The sequence below is a fragment of the Magallana gigas genome, chromosome 4 (assembly GCF_963853765.1).
Source record: "Magallana gigas chromosome 4, xbMagGiga1.1, whole genome shotgun sequence".
In the NCBI taxonomy this organism is placed as follows: Eukaryota; Metazoa; Mollusca; class Bivalvia; order Ostreida; family Ostreidae; genus Magallana; species Magallana gigas.
Genome location: NC_088856.1, coordinates 46,140,116 through 46,161,647, shown reverse-complemented (window position 1 = coordinate 46,161,647; position 21,532 = coordinate 46,140,116). Strand labels below are relative to the sequence as shown.

The 21,532-nt window shown below is 31.6% G+C and overlaps 1 protein-coding gene across 3 annotated transcripts; it reads left to right on the top strand.

Annotated features, from left to right (window-relative positions):
• Positions 1-245: 245 nt before the first annotated feature.
• LOC105322959 (uncharacterized) lies at positions 246-6,459 on the top strand. 3 transcript variants are annotated; one of them, XM_066082585.1, is made up of 6 exons: positions 246-893; positions 1,684-1,800; positions 1,949-2,078; positions 3,848-4,008; positions 4,320-4,539; positions 5,918-6,459. In XM_066082585.1, the coding sequence occupies exons 2-6, from the start codon at positions 1,716-1,718 to the stop codon at positions 6,399-6,401; spliced, it is 1,080 nt and encodes a 359-aa protein (XP_065938657.1). In that variant the 5' UTR covers positions 246-893; positions 1,684-1,715; the 3' UTR covers positions 6,402-6,459. The 3 variants fall into 3 exon arrangements, with proteins under 3 accessions (XP_065938657.1, XP_034306195.2, XP_034306194.2); XM_034450304.2 differs by having other exon boundaries at positions 246-1,200; positions 1,706-1,800; XM_034450303.2 differs by having other exon boundaries at positions 246-1,200.
• Positions 6,460-21,532: the final 15,073 nt, after the last annotated feature.

The following is a 21,532-nucleotide window of genomic DNA, read 5'->3' as shown; positions in this document are numbered from 1 at the left end:
CATTATTATTTATTTACAATCCGTTTAAGGTACTTGTTATGAGTAACCTGAATTTTAATGCCATGAACAACCAGGTACAATAGAGATACGATGCCCACAAACCTTTGTTTTGTAAACTGAGCTTGTATAATGTTTTTGGCTACGTCGGTTGTTTACTAAGTATTAATGTTCGTTAACACTTAATTTGATTTAGATTTTTTTTATCATTTGCAAGTCAAAATGTTATCACGCCCAATGGATACGGGTGAAGTTTTATGATTTAATCTTGATACGTTGATGATGAGTCAAGAGCTGCTTTAAGTTTAAAACCAGTCATTTTGTCAAAGTCGGCTTTTTTGAACGGAACGCTACATATATGTAAATCTGTGATGCAAATTTGATAAATGCCTGATTATTTTTGAAAGGTTTTGTAGAGTGAAAGAAACCAATGATTTAATTATCTTTCCCTGGGTCTCATTTGTTTTAGCTCACCTGAGCTGAAAGCTGATATGCTTTGGAAAAAAAAATTGACAAAAAACTAAGATTCATTTGGCACTTCGCATATGGGTAAAGTCTTGCATCTTGACTGGTCCATTCTTAGGTTTGTATAAATAAATGTATTATAGCATACAATTAACAGGGATATTATACCAAGTCATGGCTGCCGTACATCTGTTTACAAAATTCAAGGTATGGCTAACGATTTAATTCTAGTGCTTGATATAGGATGTGGGCAAGACGATAACAAACTGTCAACCATCTCATAAATCCATAAAACATAATACAAATTCAAAACAGAGCAACACGGACCTCTAAAAAGATAGAGGTAGGATTAGGTGCCTAGGAGGAGTGAGCATCTTCTGTTGACCGGTCACACCCGCCGCTTTGTCACAATTGGCCACATCATAATCGAGGTAAATGTTAAAATCGGGAAAATGTCATAATAGGAAAAAATGAAACGTTGATGATTTGGTTTGTTTGTGATGGTCAAAATACCAACATTGAGCAAACACAGACCTCCAATTATCTAATCACTTGATTATTTGTGTGTGATCATGCATGCAAAGAAAAAGTTGTCATTTCCAAAAATAGAAACCTGTCAGTCGCCTGACGTGAATCTTGTATGACACATTTCGGAGATTTACATAGGTAAATCAATGATAAAGTGAAGGTGTAAACAAACACACACAGCTAATCATCACACCTGTGGTGCGTTTTCAGGTAAGTATTTGTATTTAAACATGATAATGTATTTTTATAGAATAAATATTGTACCTAAAATCATTCCTGTAACAAAAACCATTCATCTACAGGCTTAATTAATCAGAAACTGCTTTGAATAACATGTTAACATACATCAAATTCAGTAAACATTAAGAAAGATTAAATTGTATGGAAACCCATTTTATCAATGAATTTAGAAATAAAATATTCTGATTTCGTCTAAGTTAGGATATATTTTTTGACTAAGGGCATGTTTTTGATGTACATATTTTTGTCAAAAAATTTGAATATTTTTATCGTTAAAAAAAGGGGGCCATTTTCTGCAAACTTCAAGATAGATCATTTAAAATTGAGAAAAAAAAATCGCATTGTTAAAGATTTAAAACAGTTATATATGTGTTTCATTTATTTAAAAAGAGCTTGGATTTTTAATTCTCAAAATAATAATTTGCTTGCTTTATACTATTATATTATAAACAGGTTTTCATGATTGATGTACTAGCTGTTCGAAGATGGGACAAATTTTGCAATATTTCTTGAGTGAACCACCAGTGTGTAAAAATGAAGAGGATTTACTAAATTACGCCTGGAAGTCAGGTAAGCTTACTTTAACAACTCCGAATAAGCATCAAAATTAATTTGTATCAAGACACAGTAAGCCAATATAAACATCTTGAAAACATTATATTTTGAAGAAGCAATATCTACTTTTTTCTGAACATTTTGTTTTTTCTTTTATTTACAGTGCGATTAAAATGTGTCGACACTCCTGTTAAAAATAAAGTTACCTTGAAGATGCGAGGAATGTATGGATGTTCCGAGAACAATGGAATAAAGGTCCTCAAAGAATATACTCCCTTAGTTATAGCATGCATGTGAGTTCATTTTGTAATAGACGATACCTGGACTTAAATTGTGTAAAAACAATCAGGTCAAATTATATCAAATATCTACGAGGGTCCATCAAAAAATACGAAGACTTTTGCCATAGCTATGTTATTTAGCGTCATATAACTACTAAAATAAGTAGACATATTTAAATAATTGTTTTCAACCATTTGATATAAAAAAAAGTTTATATATTCCTTTATTTCTAAGAATTATTTAAAATCTAATCCTGCAAAAATTAGGTCACGGCGCACGGTCAAACTTAGTGTTCTGTCAACAATAAACTATATTATGTTGAAAGTAATATCTCCATAAATTGGGCTTAAAAACAAATAATATTGAAACCTAAAATTAAGAATTGTCATGATATACTGTGTACCAATTAATGACGGGATATGTAGATTTGTTGAACAGATATAAGTAACTAAAGACATTAAGTCGTCCTTAAAATTGATTAAAAACGTTAACGTCGCCGAACGTCACGGCGCAACGAAAAGTATAAACAGTATGGATTTAACTCGAAAAAAAGCCAATAAAAACTGTGGATTGCTCAATGGTTGAAAAATAAGTATAAGGATATTTTTACATTTGTGTTCAACTTTTACATATTTTGCTTGGGTTGTGGTAGCTGTATTTTGGACTTCAAACAGACCGGAAGAGAGTAGAATATCTGTAAATATTTTGTCAATAGAATAAACAGCGTCATCTGACATTTAGGGATTTTCTTACTGTAAACGAAGAGACATGCGGTAAAAAAAAGGAAACTACGAGGAACACTCATAATTTTCGAACAAATGTGAATAAATTAGACGACAAGTGATATAGTGCCGATTTAAATTGCATGGTGAAGAGCACAGAAGACTCAGGGTGATATAAGGATTGGATATTTCTTTTAATAACTGTACGTGCGTGACCTTGACTTCGTGTTTTCAACGTTACCGTGCGCCGTGGTGACAAAACATATTGGTTTTAAAATCGGTAAACGGAAATACCTTTTCATCAAATGGCATGAAACTACATATATCTATAAAATATGTGTTGCTGCATAACATAATCTGTAAGTTATGACTTTTATGAAACAATTATGATAGACAACCCAATTGTCTTCGTATTTATTGATTGACCCTCTTACTAAAAGATAATTATTTTTGTAAACCATAGTTTAAAAATATAGTTATACTTCACCTTACGGTAAATGTGCACACTGTCCAGACCTTAACCCATTCTAAATATCAAATGTACACTTTGTCACGTTGATTTCAAAATAGAACAAACAGGCTCACCTCATAAATGACGATTTGATTATTTCTACAGTTGAAAATATTATGATTAAGGTGGTATGGAACACTTTCATGTCGTGACGTATTATTTATCGAAATATGCATTAAATCAAGTATGATTTTATGAATAGTTTCTTTCCCAAAGTTGTCAGCTAACAGCGTAGAGCAGGGGTTAAACAGGTTCACTACGTATCAATTCAAATCCCTCTGGTGATTTTAAAATTTATACCTTTTCCTAAATATTTTAAACGTATTTTTTAGTTAAATATTGTAAAATTTGAAAATTCTTAACCGGTGAAGTATTTTAATTATAATGTACTTTAATTCACATTTATATCAGCAAGTGTCAAATACTCCCTTAAAATTAATCTGGTTCTGTTCTTGCACATTGTGTGCTTAAAAAGTTCCAAAATATACGTATTCCGCGGGTGTTTTTATTTTTTTTATACATGTTATGCAAATTAACTGAATTTCAGGTATAGGGATTTGAAACTGGCCACTTCACTTATAAAACTTGGGGCAGATGTTAACCTATGTCCCCAGGAAAACCGATTTGCGTCTGAAGAGGGCGTTCCACCATTGTATTATGCAACAAATGCGCGAGATGCTGAGATGGTTAAATTATTGTTCAATTCAGGTACAGATTTTACTTTAAAAGTTTTACTTACTTAGTAAAGAAACATAGAATTGATGTTGTTTTGTCTATAGTTTTATTTATTCACTGCATCAATGATATTCATCAACACAATAAAGTTAGTTGTCCGGATTTATGATAAAATGTCTTTTTATGTCTGTTCAGATGTAAAAAATTCGTAATATTAAATGAAATGAATTTAGAGAAAATTGCATATTCATTCCTAGATTATTTTTGTTTCATTAATACATTATTGTTTGGTGTTAATTGTTTAACGTTTTACAAGTAAAATATATCTCTGATTTATTAAACAGGGGCGGATGTAAATGGTCTCAAAGGTCGTCAGCAGTATTTGAACCTCCAGGAACCAGTAAACGAACTATACAGTATCTTTGGTATCAACCGAGGAACTTATTCCAGGTCTGCTAAAAGCTGTAGTCGACCGCAAGCGTCTCTTCAAGTTCTCGTGGAACTTTATCTAGAGGCCGGGGCAAAGTTAAACACCACACGATGGGGACCTTGTCTGTTTTATGGGTAAATAATTTGGATTGTTTTGTGCTGTTATTTCTATATATTATTTATGTTAAATGTGATCTCTTAAGGACGACGGACCCAATTTATTTCACAATGGTGATTTTTTCATAAAATTTTTACTTTAGTTAAAATTATCGATTTAGATTTTTAAAAGAGGCCACTTAAAAATTTGTTGGTATCACTTTTGTTCTAAATTGAATATAATGGAAAAAGGCATTCTTGCAACAATAATAGATTTAAAAAAAAATTAACAATAAACTGTCTAACGAATTGAGACATAATACTTACGTGATGATTTTAGTATCATTCAAAAGTGACCATGTCATCTACTTTTGTTCGGAGGGATGACAAAGCGCGGAGAGTCGATTTTCTTAAATTTTTCATAAACAGTACTGCGAACATTCTAAGAGTTATGTAGAACATTTTGAGGGTGGTTTGTGAAATAAAACAACACCAGAGTGTGTTTAACATTTGTTATGATAAAATACATCTAATAGAGCACAGGGGTGGTTATATTCTATTTTTAAAACATTGGCAGGTAAAAAGGAAATTTGTGTGAATGTTAAGTAATGTTAAAAAGCACATTTAGTATGTCTCAGTCATACCAAGTTTAGCCAATACTTGTATCATAAAAACATGCAATGATGACGTAGAGCAGCTATAAATTGCGTCAATAGCGATTTTTCCAAGTGTTTACGTGAATGTGTCGTATTATTGAAATTCAAATATTTGTTACAATGTACAGACCCTTCTTTAAGGTGCGCGATACGCAAAGCGAATTAGGTACGTTGTATTTAAGGTATTAATGAATCCTTTCCTGAGATTTATTCTATCAAATCAAATTCAGCATTTGATTTTATTTGATAAAATTAAATTCAGTAAGCGACACATATAAAAAGACTGAGAAAGAACGATTAAAATAACAAACAAAATCCACAAAACCTTCGTTGATCTATTTTGTACACAAATTTCTAATAGAAGGTGGTCCGTAAATTTCTCTAGTAAAATTTTAATATTTATAACATATCTTCGTAACGAACAGAAAATGGCATTGTCATTAAATTGTCACTCCTACTTAACTAAGCTTGCAACGCACGACCTTTGGCGAGGTAAAAAAGAAAAAAAATGAGAAGTTTGTGGTCAGAACTGAGTACCTTTTTGGCTCGCCGGAGCAATCCAAACTGAGTGTGACGCAATTTGAAGTCACACCAACAAGTATCTGGTAACATTTAACTACACCACACCGTGATATTTTAACTTTTCTATGAAACAATTTAAAAATGCTCAATTATTACCCAAAAAAGTCTATTGCACTAACTGCGTTTATGGTTTTCATATATTTATACAGATTTATGCATGATTGTTCTTTTACACATAGGAGAGGGAGAGTCTTTGAGGCCAACTGCCCAACGACTTTAGATATTCCAGGACCATTTTTTAAATGTGACACCGCAATCCTACTTCTACAGCACGGCGTGGATCCTAACATGTATAACCTCAGCGATGTCTGGTTTCAGTTTTCTGGACACAATCGTTTTCGCTCGAATAATGATTGTGTACAGTTTAGTACTTTATTGGAAACGTTTTTGGGGGCTGGGTATCATTTAACTAGCGCCGACATAAACAATCGATTCATCAGAGAAAACCTGAAACGTATTGACGTTAATGTTGAAGAACCCGTCAGCTTGAAACAGATGTGTAGGTCAGCAATAAGAGAACGTTTAAGGAAAAGTTCTAAAGATACAACGATATTTCCAGCTATTGATACCATACACATTCCATCCCAGCTGAAGGATTATTTAAAACTCCGTGATATCATCGACATTTGTAGCTCATCTATCCATTGTAGAGCTAATTTTTGAGAACGCAATGCAATTTGTTTCTAATATCAAAAGGCGTAAATAAATATTTCGTACCAGAGTTTTTATTGGATTTTTGTGATCGGCTTCGGCCGATCACTGTTGTGTCCATATGAGGCATCCGGCAAATGCTTCCACCTGCGCACACATTCCGCTTGCATAAGTAGTTCTTATAAAAACTTGAAGTTTGGTTTAGTATTGATATCACATTTTACTCGGTTTTATTTCAATTCATTTACTTTAAGAGATGCAAACATACATAAAATACAGTTCGACCTGTTAATTCAAGAATGCACATCTTGTCTCACGCGTAAGGATTCATTCAGTAATGCAGTTGACCTCGATGAACTGACCTCAATCATAAGAAGATGCTCCATGAACTGACCTCGATCTATTGATGTTGCATAATAGTAGCTAGGAAGACGGCTTGATTTATAAACAAGGTTACGTTATAATGCGACTACAATAGCAAGTTATGATGGCATTCAATGATTTTCAGTCGCATTAAATTATTCTAATACAACTCTTTCTTTGTATACGCAGTGTCGTCGGAAGCAAATTGAAAGTGGGGAGGGGGGGGGGCTAGACTTATCCTCAGAAATCTTGACAAAACCCAATTCCCAAAATCATGAAAATCCTAATCCGTTGGGGGGAGGGGGGGGGGGGGGAATACCTACAGTTCCAAAAAAAAAAAATTATTACCTACCGAAATGTTTTTTTCCCCAAATCATTAAATTCCTAATCCGTGGGGGGGGGGGGGTCAATTTCAGATCAATTATGTTTACTGCGACAAAAAGTGGGGGGGGGGGGGGCCTGATGCCCCTATTATTGTATGTGCCTAATGGTTAGGCCTAACTTTGCCAAAAAAGTGGGGGGGGGGGCTAAGCCGGTTCCGACGCCTATGATACGTGTTAATGCTCTTTAAAGAGCCCTACTCAGTATTCTGAAGAAGAAGAAGAAGAAGAAGATACATTAACCTTTAATAATTACGTTAAAAATATAAAACTAGACAAGGAGTTTTACGAACGGCTTTCCCCAAATTTATTTTAAAATTAAATTTGTTGACGGTTTATAATGATGAAATTATGGTGTACAAATCCAAAATATTCTATATTTTGTAAAAAAAAAACCCCAGTACTTTTTTAATTATTTTACAACAAACTGATCATGTTGATTGCTTCTAGCTATCAATATATCACCATTGCCGATCATTCCTTTAAAAGGAATACTTGTTTAAAGTTACAGTAGTCAGTGACTTGATTTAGTTTTTAAAACACAAAGTCCACGACCAATTTTATTTTCATTGCACACCCCCACCCCCCACTCCCCTCGTTGCAGTTTCTAGTTGAAATCCATACTATTTACATGTAACAACTTGTAAAATCTCTGAAAGAGACAAACTGAAAGGATGAAGAATCAAAGTACTTAAGTACTAACGGGAGTTGATTTTATCGATTATTATTTATTTTAAAATCAACGATATGTTATTTTGCTTGGCAAGTAGTTTATAAGCTGTACTTGAATTACGCACTTTTATAATATGAATTATCAGACTTTTCCGACAAGAATTTCGGAAAAACCCTTTATGAATCATGTTGTGTAATATTAAAAAATAGAATTTATTCCAGCAAAGTATGTATCAGTAATCGAAATATTTCAAAAATTGCATGGATCTATGCAATAACAAACTCTTAACACTAGTTTCGTTCAACCAGATCTCCGCCAAGCAAGAGGTTCTTTCTGCCAACACCAGGTCGCGTAATAGCTCGATGACGCGACCTCTAAATATAGACTGACTCTCTGCTTGTCGGGGATTTACGGAGACAGCCGATGGTTAAACGAGACTTTTTTGAACTGCGGCGTAGGAATACATACAACTGCAAAACATATCTAAATTGTTCGTACTATTTAAAATCTGACTATTTTTAAGGTATTCCTAAATAAGTTTTAATAAAAAAAAATGCTTCAACATACATTACGTCAAATAAAACGATTATTTTCAAGAACTAGGTCTTGTCAGCGGTGATGATTTGTGATAAGGTCCAAACACTGTTTCAGTTTCGGTTTGCCAGAGTAACTGCATAGAAGAGTTCATTAAAAATCAACTCCCAAAAATGGTGATGCCACAAACGTTGAACGCTGTTAAGTGCAACGTCAAAAGCGAAAATCAAAGATCACGCTTGTGGCTGTTACAGTGGCTCTTCAACTAATTTGAAATTACCCATATGATATTACAGTAATTTTTATGTAAAATTCACATTTGCAGACAACACTTAATTGTTATTCAGTTTTAATGCACACACCGCTGCATTATGAGACTTTATCTTTCAAAAAATAAGGATCGAATGCTTAAAATCCATTTCATATGATATATTAGAAAATATAATAATAACACTAATGATGATAATACTATGATATATCATATGATTGTATTGTATCATACGATATGTGATATTGTATTATATGATAGTTTATCATATGATATTGTATCAAGTATTATGTATTATCATGTATTATTATCGCATGATTATGAGGGAGATATGAAGAAGTTTTACCCAGTTAAAATCATATTGACCGAGGGCATATCATATACTACATATATATTTTTATAACAGTAACTTGATCTAAAGGGTCAAATCACTTAGAGTTGCCAGGCGCGGATCATCAGGTCAAACGAGAGACGTCTACTTAAAAGTTTTAATAACAAAACTTTGTTTTTAAAATAAACTGTATGACGTTTACTGATATAACGTTGCCCTCGGGAAATATGATTTTCCCTGTGGGAATAAATCTTCATATCTCCCTCACAATCATGCAATAAAAAATATGATTTCTTATCAATACATTTTATCTATTGATATCATTTTGTATTATATGATATGATATTGTATCATATGATACATGCAGGATATTGTATTTAATAACTAATCATATCATCTGATGCAATTTGTTTTTATGCAATATGATATTGAATCAGACACGTTTTATATTTTATCAGTGATTAAATAACATAAGATACAATACCATATGATACACTATAAATATTTACCTAATCCTGCATCCATCACCTATACACTTCAGTTCACCATCCAAGACTGTGGTGTGTATTGGTAACAAAAGATCCACTAGCCATGCATTCGTTGAAGTTAGAACATGTAGTAACTGAACTATGGTCATCAAAGGGCAATTGTCATAATCTCATAATACTCAAACAATGATTCCTTATTATTTAAATAATAACAAAACATCAACAAAACGAATCCTCAATTTTATAACAATTATAACTACAAGTACAATTGCAAATTTTTACTCTAAATTTGTTTACATATTTTATGAGAACAACAAACAAATATTGAAAGCAATACAAAATAATTGTAAATATATGTATATGGTAAACATGATAAATACCATTTAAATCAGCATCTTTTAGGAATCACATTTCGGGGGACTCAAATGCGCTTAGCACTTGTAAACAACTGTACATGTACAATACACACAGTAGCGAAATCATTTTAATATGTTCTACAATCAATTTTGTCTTAATAGATATAATTATAAAGTTTATTTTTTTTCAGCAGAGTGTTTATATACATGTAATAAGCTATTGATTTAAAATATCAATAAAAGTATAAATAAATTGCCTATAATAGAAAGCAAACAAGATTTTGAAATTTGAAGAAAATGTAATTTAAATCAATACATTTTTTTCTACAGAGGTGAAAGAATGGGTTGAAATAAAAAAAAAATGAAATGATAATGCATGCATTTTAGCAAAATCCTTCAAGAGAAATATTTATATTTATCAGTGTTTTTCACTCTGTGTAAAGTTCAAATTTTACATTTTATAATTGAAAAAATATAAGTAACAATAAATAATTCTTCGACTTTAATGGGGAGTAAAGTCAGTACATGATCAATTCAATCATCAGGATTAAATCAATAATAATGATTAATTCAATCGTAATGATTGATTCAATCGTAATGATTAATTCAATCATAATGATTCATCAGTCATAGTGATTAAATCAATCGTAAAGCCCCCCCGAGCATAAGTGGATGTGATCGAATGCCCGACTGTAATGATCTCCCAATAAAAGATAAAGAGTTATTTCACATTCATCAACAACTTTTTTTTTCTATTTATATTCAACTTACAAACACATTGCACAAAATCATTTGATTTGGAGAAAATTTGTGGTTGATGGAGCATATGTGTTACCCTGCCCTCATACTTGTTTATCGCCTTTTTATTGCTTCATGATTTTAAAGGAGCCACTTCTTTCACACCTTTATAAAAAACATCCCAATAAATTCTAGCCCCTGCAGCCTCTGCATCCATCAAACTCTTTGTAAAACGTCCTAAGGTTGCCATTTTAATATTTGTGTTCCTCCACTTGAGCATTATGTTGTAGACTTAGGTATCCACATAGATAGAATATTGCATTCGAATCCTATCAATATCGGCTTGTATCAGATGCAAAGCTGACCCAAATATAACAATATCACTTTCCACAACTTTGTTGAATTTGAGCAGGTTTGTAACCGTCAGAACGTGGGTTTTCTGGTTGTCTGTCAAACTTGCAAAATGATCTGATGATGACAAAAAAAAAAATAGATTAATAAATAAAAAGATAAAAGCAAAGGAATTAATAATTTAAAAACACAATTGATTTTATTACATCTTATAGAAAAAATATGGTCATTTTCGCGCTGTGCAATATAAACCGAACATTTGCATAACCATGTATCAAAACCCTTTGGGTGTTTAATAATATTTATTACGCACCCTCTATGTATAATAAAATTGATTAAACACCCCTTTCCTGCCATTTTTGTTCCATAAAGGTTCGGTTTTTATGACTTCATTTCATTGGTATGCGAGTATCAGGTCAAATTATTACGTCGACGTCAACTTTGTACACAAACAGCTGACGCAAATTTACAGGAAAGAAACGCGAAAGACATCAACGGATTTGTTGACAATAATTATCGATCACATGATGTTTTATATTGTTTTTTGATGTTTTCTATGTGGAAAAATCATGACACGGCATTTTTATATTACATCAAATATCAGCTCTCGGTCGGTGTAAATCTACCTATACGCCTGATGGCTCTGCGGCTGATAAATAGCGGCCTAGGGTTACTATAGGATATGATATAAGAAATATGATGCAATAATCTATCAAAATCAATTTATTTTATTAAAGAGGTTAACAAGTTTAGGCATAAGTTTAAATTATTTACCCTTTCTTTCTCATAATCTTAAATTCTATTGCTAAATGTTAAAACGTTTCAAGCTTAACTGTTTACTGAACAAAATGAATCTATATAAAAAAAAACAGTGCATGTATTCATTGTCTAAAATCATTTCAATCATATATTTCTTTTTGTAAACTTATCTAATATTGCCTGATTGTTTTCTGTGATCTCCGTACTCTCAAGCTTTTCTACAATATGATCCGAATTGTGATTTTTCAATGCTGCAATAAATATCCCATACGCCTTTGGTCCAGATCTCAAAAGTAATTTAAAAAAACTTCATTCCTTTTTTGAGGTGTTTTTTCACCATCTATTTCTTCGAAGTGCGGCACATCCCATATAAGTTGCTCTATACAATTATCCCTTATTACATCTTGAACGAGTTGTTGAGTTAGAAAACTCATATTCTTTTCTATCCGTTGTGCATCCTCAGCAGAAATAGGTTGGTCAATCTGACTTTGCATTGTAGTCTACAAACAACATTAAGATAATGAGGATTTTTTTTTATAATTGCATAATCTTCAGAGGGGTAATTTGTTAAATATAGATATATATATATATATATATATATATATATATATATATATATATATATATATATATATATATATATATATATATATATATATATATATAGATAGATAGATAGTGAAACTCGGTTATAGCGAAGTCCTAGGGACCAATGGATTTACTTTGTTATATCCGTATTTCGTTACATTTGTATAACGAATCCGTAATAAAATTTATAGCGAATTCAATTTACAAATGTTTTCTTTCCCCAGACTATAATTTTTGCTAATTGAGGCTTAAAATAAAAATACATTACTTTGATACCTTTATTAATTGGATTGTGAATTGAAAAAATTATATGAAAATAAATTCTTTCAAACTATCACGCTAAATGGTAATGCAACCCTTTTTAAACTGCAAAGAATTTTTTTATTAAAGTGTTACATTTCTTCACTATTCACCTCTACGGGATTCAAAATCAGTTAGCTATATCCGTAAATTCGTTATATTCGAATTCGTTATAATCGTAAAATTTTGCAAGGATTTATTAAGAATTTTACCTGGGATTCAATAAAACTTCGTTATAACCCTTAAACAGGTTTATCATACCTCTGTGTATTGTATGATCTTTGTACTTTCAAGCTTTTGTACAATATAATCTAAACTCTGCTTTTTCAATGCTGCAATAAATATCTTATATGCCCTTGGTCCAGATCTCAAAAGTAATTTCAAGAAAACTTCATTTCGTTTTTGAAGTGTTTTCTCCGCACTTATTTCTTCGAAGTCGGGCAAGTCCCATACATCTTCCACCATGAAATCACCCCTTATTGAATTTTGGTCGAGATTTCTTTCTAAAAATCCCCAATTCTTCTTTATTCTTTGAGCATCATCAGCAGAAATAGGGCTGTTTATCTTACTTGGCATTGTTGACTAGTCTGCAAAACAAGATTAAGGTAATCAGAAAAAAATCTTTTTAAATTGCATAATCCTAAGAGAGGGAATTTTTTTACCATGAGAGAGGTACATTTAGGGTTTTTTTCAGTACCTTGAGTAGACTCACTAATGCACCATAATTGGCTTGTATAATTAAGCAAGTTGATTTATTTTATACAACAATATATATTTAGCATGGTGTTGATATTGTGCTAGTTGTTCATAGTTTTGAGACAAGTGAGTTGAATTAAAGGTAAGCAGCTAGACAGATGTTATGTTGATTTTTTTTTAGTAAATGCAGTTAATGCAAGTTAGTTGAACATGCTGAAATAGTGTCATATGAATGCACTGGTGGCAAACTTACTTCAAATATTAAAAGTCATTCTTTTTAGCATGAAATAATTGTTATTCACGTATTCTTTAATATATTTTAGAGTGTTTACTATAAATTAACTAACAAACATTGTTAGGATTACCTCCCTTACTTTTCAGTATCAGTGTACAATATACAGGATACAAAAAATGAAAACTAATTACTAGATTATTAAATTTTGTCTGATCTTAAAATAAAAATTGCAGGTGCACATCTTCAGATGGTGTTCAACATATTGTGTCTACAGACAAACGGACAGACAGACGGACAAGGCGATTCCAATAAACCCCCTAAATTTTGTTTGCGGGGGTAATAAAAAAATTAAGAAGGCCAGATTAGAACAAAACATCAACAAAAAGAATCTTTTTGACAATTTCATACACACAAACATACATTGTATATCCTATCATACATGATTGTATTGTATCATACCATATGTGATATTGTATTCTATGATAGTTCATCATATGATATTGTATCACGTATCATATATTATTATTGCATGATTATGAGGGAGATATGAAGATGTTTTACCCAGTAAAAATCATATTTACCGAGGGCATATCATATACTACATACATATTATTATAACAGTAACTTGATCCAAAGGGTCAAATCACTTCGAGTTGCCAGGTGCGGATCATCAGGTCATGATTATGAGGGAGATATGAAGATGTTTTACCCAGTAAAAATCATATTTACCGAGGGCATATCATATACTACATATATATCATTATAACAGTAACTTGATCTAAAGGGTCAAATCAATTCGAGTTGCCAGAGTCAAATCACTTCGAGTTGCCAGGTGCGGATCATCAGGTCATGATTATGAGGGAGATATGAAGATGTTTTACCCAGTAAAAATCATATTTACCGAGGGCATATCATATACTACATACATATCATTATAACAGTAACTTGATCTAAATGGTCAAATCACTTCGAGTTGCCAGGTGCAGATCATCAGGTCAAACGAAACGCGTCTTTTTAAAAGTTTTAATTACAAAACTTTGGTTTTTAAATAAACTGTATGACGTTTACTGATATAACGTTGCCCTCAGGAAATATGATTTTCCCTGCGGGAATAAATCTTCATATCTCCCTCACAATCATGCAATAAAAAATATGATATCCTATCAATATATTTCATCTATTGATATCATTTTGTATTATATGACATGATATTGTATCATATGATACACGTAGGACATTGTATTAAATAACTAATCATATCATGTGATGCAATTTGTTTTTATGCTATATGATATTGAATCAGACATGTTTTATATTTTATCAATGATTCAATAACATAAGGTACAAAACCATATGATACACTATAAAAAATAACCTAATCCTGCATCCGTCACTATTACACTACACTTCACCATCCAAGACTGTGGTGTGTATTGGTATCAAAAGATCCACTAGCCATGCATTCGTTGAAGTAAGGACATGCAGTAACTGAACTATGGTCATCAAAGGGCAATTGTCATCATCTTAATACTCAAACAATGATTACTTACTACTAAAATAATAACAAAACATCAACAAAACGAATCCTCAATTTTATAACAATTATAACTACAAGTACAATTGCAAATTTTTACTCTAAATTTGTTTACATATTTTAAGAGAACAACAAATATTGAAAACAATACAAAATTATTGTAAATATATGTATATGGTAAACATGATAAATCCCATTCAATTCAGCATCTTTTAAGAATCACACTTCGGGGGACTCAAATGCGCTTAGCACTTGTATACAACTGTACATGTACAATACAAACAGTAGCGAAATCATTTTAAAATTTTCTACAATCAATTTTGTCTTAATAGATATAACTATAAAGGTTTTTTTCCAGCAGAGTGTTTATATACATGTAATAAGCTATTGATTTAAAATATCAATAAAAGTATAAATAAATGGCCTATACTACTAATAGAAAGCAATTACGGTTTTGAAATTTGAAGAAAATGTAATTTAATTCAAAACATTTTTTCTATAGAGGTGAAAAAATGGGTTAAAATAAAAAAAAAATGAAATGATAATGCATGCATTTTAACAAAATCGTTCAAGGGAAATATTGACATTTTTCAGTGTTTTTCACTCTTTGTCTGTGTATTAAGTTCAAGTTTTACATTTTAATATTGAAAAAATATAAGTAACAAGAAATAACTCTTCAACTTTAATGGGGAGTACAGTCAGTACATGATTAATTCAATCATCATGATTAATTTAATCGTGATCGAATGTCCGACTGTAATGATCTCCACATAAAAGATAAAAAGAATTATTTCTCATTCATCAACAACTTTTTTTCTAATTTTATTCAACTTTCAAACACAACGCACTAGATCTTTTGAACTGAAGCAAATTTGAAGGTGGATTCAAACAGGAACAAAATTGTTTTTCAATGCAATAAAAAAAATAGTTGGAGCATATATGTTACCCTGCGCTCGTGCTTGTTTATCACCATTTTATTGCTTCATGATTTTAAAGAAGTCACACCTTTATAAAAATCATCCCAATAAATTCTAGCCCCTGCAGCCTCTGCATCCATCAAATTCTTTGTAAAACGTCCTAAGGTTGCCAATTTACCATTTTTGCTCTTCCACATCTGAATTATCTGGTGGACTTGGGTTGGCACCGACAATGGATTTACCATTCGAATCCCATCAATGTCGGCTTGTTTCAATTGTAAGGCTTTTCCGAATATTTCAATATCACTACCCACAACTTTGTTGAATTTAAGCAGGTCTGTGTTCACCAGAACGTGGGTTTTCCGGTCGTCTGTCAAACTTGCAAAATGATCTGATGATGACAAAAAATGTAAATAAATAAAAAGATAAAAATAAAGAATTAATAATTTAAATAAACACAATTAATTTTATTACATCTTAAAGAAAATTTTGCTCATTTTCGCCCTGTGCAATATAAACCGAATATTTGCATAACCATGTATCAAAACCCTTGGGGTGTTTAAAAATATTTATTACGCACCCTCTATGTATAATAAAATTGATTAAACATCCCTTTCCTGCCATATTTGTTCCATAAAGGTTCGGTTTTTAAGACTTCATTTAGAAATTGGAATGCGTCGTTCAATTCAGTTGTCCGAGCATCAGGTCAAATTATTACGTCGACGTCAACTTGGTACACAAACAGCTGACGCAAATTTACAGGAAAGAAACGCGATAGACATCGACGGATTTGTTGACAATAATTATCGATCACATAATTTTATATTGTTTTTTTGATGTTTTCTATTTGGAAAAATCATGACATGGCATTTTTATATTACATCCAATATCAGCCTTCGGTTGGTGTAAATCAACCCTTACGCCTGATGGCTCTCCGGCTGATAAACAGCGGCCTTGGGTTACTATAGGATGTGATATAAGAAATATGATGCAATAATCTATCAAAATCAATTTATTTTATTAAAGAGGTTAACAAGTTTAGGCATAACTTTAAATTATTTCCCCTTTTTCTCTCATAATCTGAATTTATTCTATGGCTAACTGTTAAAACTTTTCAAGCTTAACCGTTTACTAAACAAAATGAATCTATTAAAAAAAACAGTGCATGTATTCATTATCTAAAATCATTTCAATCATATATTTCTTATTGTAAACTTACCTAATACTGCCTGATTGTTTTGTGTGATCTCCGTACTCACAAGCTTTTTTACAATATGACCCGAATTGTGATTTTTCAATGCTGCAATAAATATCCCATACGCCTTTGGTCCAGATCTCAAAAGTAATTTTAGAAAAACTTCATTCCTTTTTTGAGGTGTATTTTCACCATCTATTTCTTCGAGGTGCGGCACATCCCATATTAGTTGCTCTATAAAATTATCCCTTATTGCGTCTTGAGCGAGTTGTTGAGTTAGAAAACTCATATTCTTTTCTATTCGTTGTGCATCATCAGCAGAAATAGGTTGGTCAATCTGACTTTGCATTGTAGTCTACAAAACAACATTAAGATAATGAGGATTTTTTTTAAAATTGCATAATCTTCAGAGGGGTAATTTGTTATAGATAGATAGATAGATAGATAGATAGATAGATAGATAGATAGATAGATAGATAGATAGATAGATAGATAGATGATAGATAGATAGATAGATATTGAAACTCGGTTAAAGCGAAGTCCTAGGGACCAATGGATTTACTTTGTTATATCCGTATTTCCTTACATTTGTATAACGAATCCGTAATAAAACTTATAGCGAATTCACTATATAAATGTTTTCTTTCCCCATACTATAATTTTTGCTAACTGAGGCTTAAAATAAAAATGCATTACTTTGATACCTTAAATAATTGGATTGTGAATTGAAAAAAATATATGAATAAATTCTTTCAAACTATTACGCTAAATGGTAATGCAACCCTTTTTAAACTGCAAAATTTTTTTTTTATTAAAGTGTTAAATTTCTTCACTATTCTTCTCTACGGGATTCAAAATCAGTTAGCTATATCCGTAAATTCGTTATATTCGAATTCGTTTTAATCGTAAAATTTTGCAAGGATTTATTAAGAATTTTACCAGGGACTCAATAAAACTTCGCTATAACCCTTAAACAGGTTTATCATACCTCTGTGTATTGTATGATCTTTGTACTGTCAAGCTTTTGTACAATAAACTTTAAACTCTGCTTTTTCAATGCTGCAATAAATATCTTATATGCCCTTGGTCCAGATCTCAAAAGTAATTTCAAGAAAACTTCATTTCGTTTTTGAGGTGTTTTCTCCGCATCTATTTCTTCGAAGTCGGGCAAATCCCATACATCTTCCACCATGAAATCACCCCTTATTGAATTTTGGTCGAGATTTCTGTTTAAAAACCCCCAATTCTTCTTTATTCTTTGAGCATCATCAGCAGAAATAGGGCTGTTTATCTTACTTGGCATTGTTGACTAGTCTGCAAAACAAGATTAAGGTTATCAGAAAAAAGATCTTTTTTTAAATTGCATAATCCTAAGAGAGGGAATTTTTTTTTACCATGAGAGAGGTACATAATATAGGGTTTTTTCTGTACCTTGAGTAGACTCACTAATGCACCATAATTGGCTTGTATAATTAGGCAAGTTGATTAATCTTATACAACAATATATATTTAGCATCGTGTTGATATTGTGCGAGTTGTGAATGGTTTTGAGACAAGTGAGTTGAATTAAAGGTAAGCAGCTAGACAGATGTTTGGTGGATTTTGTTTTTCATTGAGTCAATTCATGGCACTCAACTTAGTTGAACATGCTGAAATAGTTGCATATGAATGCACTGGTGGCAAACTTACTTCAAATATTAAAAGTCATTCTTTTTAGCATGAAATAATTGTTATACACGTATTCTTTTTACTTCTTTCTTTTTCATTTATCTGTAGAAATAGTGTTCTTTTGTATAAACATCCTTTAGTTTACAGATAAGGTTATGTGCGCAAATTTCGGCTCAAACCGATACACCGATTTATTATACATGTACTTCTAACGTCTGTGTATTTTTTTTAATATAAAATAACAGAAAATAAACATGCTATTCTATCTTACTGTGATTTAGTGTCCTTGCTATCTGCTCATAATTAATTAATTGTACAAAGTCATGAAAATTATGCACCAGCAGTATTCGAATTTCCTTGTTTATAATCTCGGAACACCTCTGATGTTATCCGAGTTAGTTAAAGGGGTGTTACTATGTTTAATTTAAAGTCCGACGACTAGATCTAATTTGTTTAACGTTACCATCAAGAAATTAGGCATTGCCAAAAAATAAAGTTTTCTTCGGTAAAATAAAAAACAGATTTTTTTTTACTGGATATGAGGATGAAAACGAGTTTATATAAACCCTCGCTAAAAATATTGCTGTTGAGGGGGGACAAGAAACTTGCTATCGTCCTCAAAGCCCGTTTATAGATATATAACATACATTTACATGGTACACTTCAGTCTTCATTTGAACAATGTTACAAATCCCAAACCCTTAAATATATATATACATGTATAACTGTTGTCGTAAAACCGATATTATGTAAACATTACACCGTACATGTACATAAGGCAATATAAGCAATACCTTATGATGAACAAATATGGATCATGCATGGAACATCACAAAGACAAAACAGGTAGGTGTATACTGGTGAGTGGAAGGGACTGGACTGGCCACTGGAGCTCCAGGTATTGGGGTGGGCAGTGGACCAGGGTCAGAGGTCATTTACATGTTCCACAGGTTCATGTATTAGTAAACAATGTACATATCACTACATTTTCACAGACTATTAAATTACCTCAAGTAATGAAAAAGACAATGGGTTGATTTCCAACAGAATAACTATCTTTGCTTCAATGTTGATTGGCATGTTATAACGTTAAATATTTACATTTTCCAGTGTCTTGCCTGTGATAACACTACGTGTCGATTTTGTACTGTATAACCCATAACTTCAAATGACGCCAAATTGAGGCGCCAGCGGGATTTGCATATTTATATTCAAATATTTAATCGTACAATTGCTTAAAATTCTATAAATGTAAATAATAAGGAATCATTCTCTGAATATTATGAGGCGATAATTTCGGTCGGTATCATAAAGCCCGTCGGGCTTTATTGGATTTGATTACACCCCGACCAAAATTATCACCTCATAATACTCAAAGAATGATTCCTTATTCCTTAAATAAAATAACTTCTTGGTTATATAAACTCATTCTGAGAGTTATTTCTACATTTACCTGTTGTTATATCAACAAGTATCCGTTTTTCTACTTTCAATTTAAGCTGGAAATGACATCTTCTCAGTAATATACAAAACAAACCCGATTAACTTATCTATTTCCGGAATATGTGAACTGTATTTAGAAGTGGCTGGTAAGGGATATTCCAGAGGCGTGTATCGTGTGTGTGTGTGTGTGGGTGGGGGGGGGGGGAGGGGGTCAACGGCGCTTCTTACACGAGTTTGGGTGAGGTGAAAACATTATATAGATTCTAATGTTATTTTTAAACTACTCTTTAAAAACATTGTAAACCTCTAATATATTTCAAAATTTGATCATATACATGTACATAAAACAAAACATAAAATTAAAAAGAAACTTACTTTTTGGGACATCATATGTTAAGATCAAAGATGCATCAACTGATCAATCTTATCATTCTAAGAATCTAAAGATAAAGAGGTTACCCTTCCGTCTAAATTTTGACGCTTGCTTTTTAAAAAATCTAAAAATTTAGACGGCATTCACGTGATGTGTCGTATTCCATGACAGAACTTAATTCTTGAATAGTTTTCTGCATTTTAAGCAATTAATGTGCAACTGATAAATGTATAACTCTAAGTTTAAAAGAGAAAGATAAGCCATATAAGGTGTTATGGGACATCTGTCGATATTAATGTGGATACTAGTACATTATTATCAAAATACTTTTACCGGTTTAGAATTTCCAAATTTTACAATATTTGACCCCAAAAAAGTGATTTAAAACTTTTTGAAAATGTAAAAAAACATTAAGCCCAAGCAGGATTCAAACTCATGACATACAGATTCATAGTTAACGTTATAACCCATATACATATAACAATACATCTATTTTGAAAGAAAACATTTTATATAATTTTTCTTTTATTGAGTATTTCGATATAAAGTTGATATATCCCATACCACCTTACCTTGACTTTACACAAATATGTCAAGATATCTCAATTTCCGTAATAATTTTGAAAAAAATATGAAGAAAATTCTGGTGAAAAAACGTATTAATCAGTTGAGATATAATTTTGTTTTTAATTTTACAAGATACTATACAAATAATTTGAAGAGAAAAAATCCCCACGCATTTTTATAACAAAAAAGTGCGAAGTAGGGACTTGCTTTAGGATTATGTGCATAAATATATCCAAAGCCTGGAATATATTTGTACAATAGCATTCAACTAGACTTGTCCTAATGGGACTTACACCCCAGCAATGCTTATTTAAAAGATGACAAATATGAATTTGATTAAAGTAACTTAAAAATATAATTGACTCATTTAGGTTTGACACGTATAT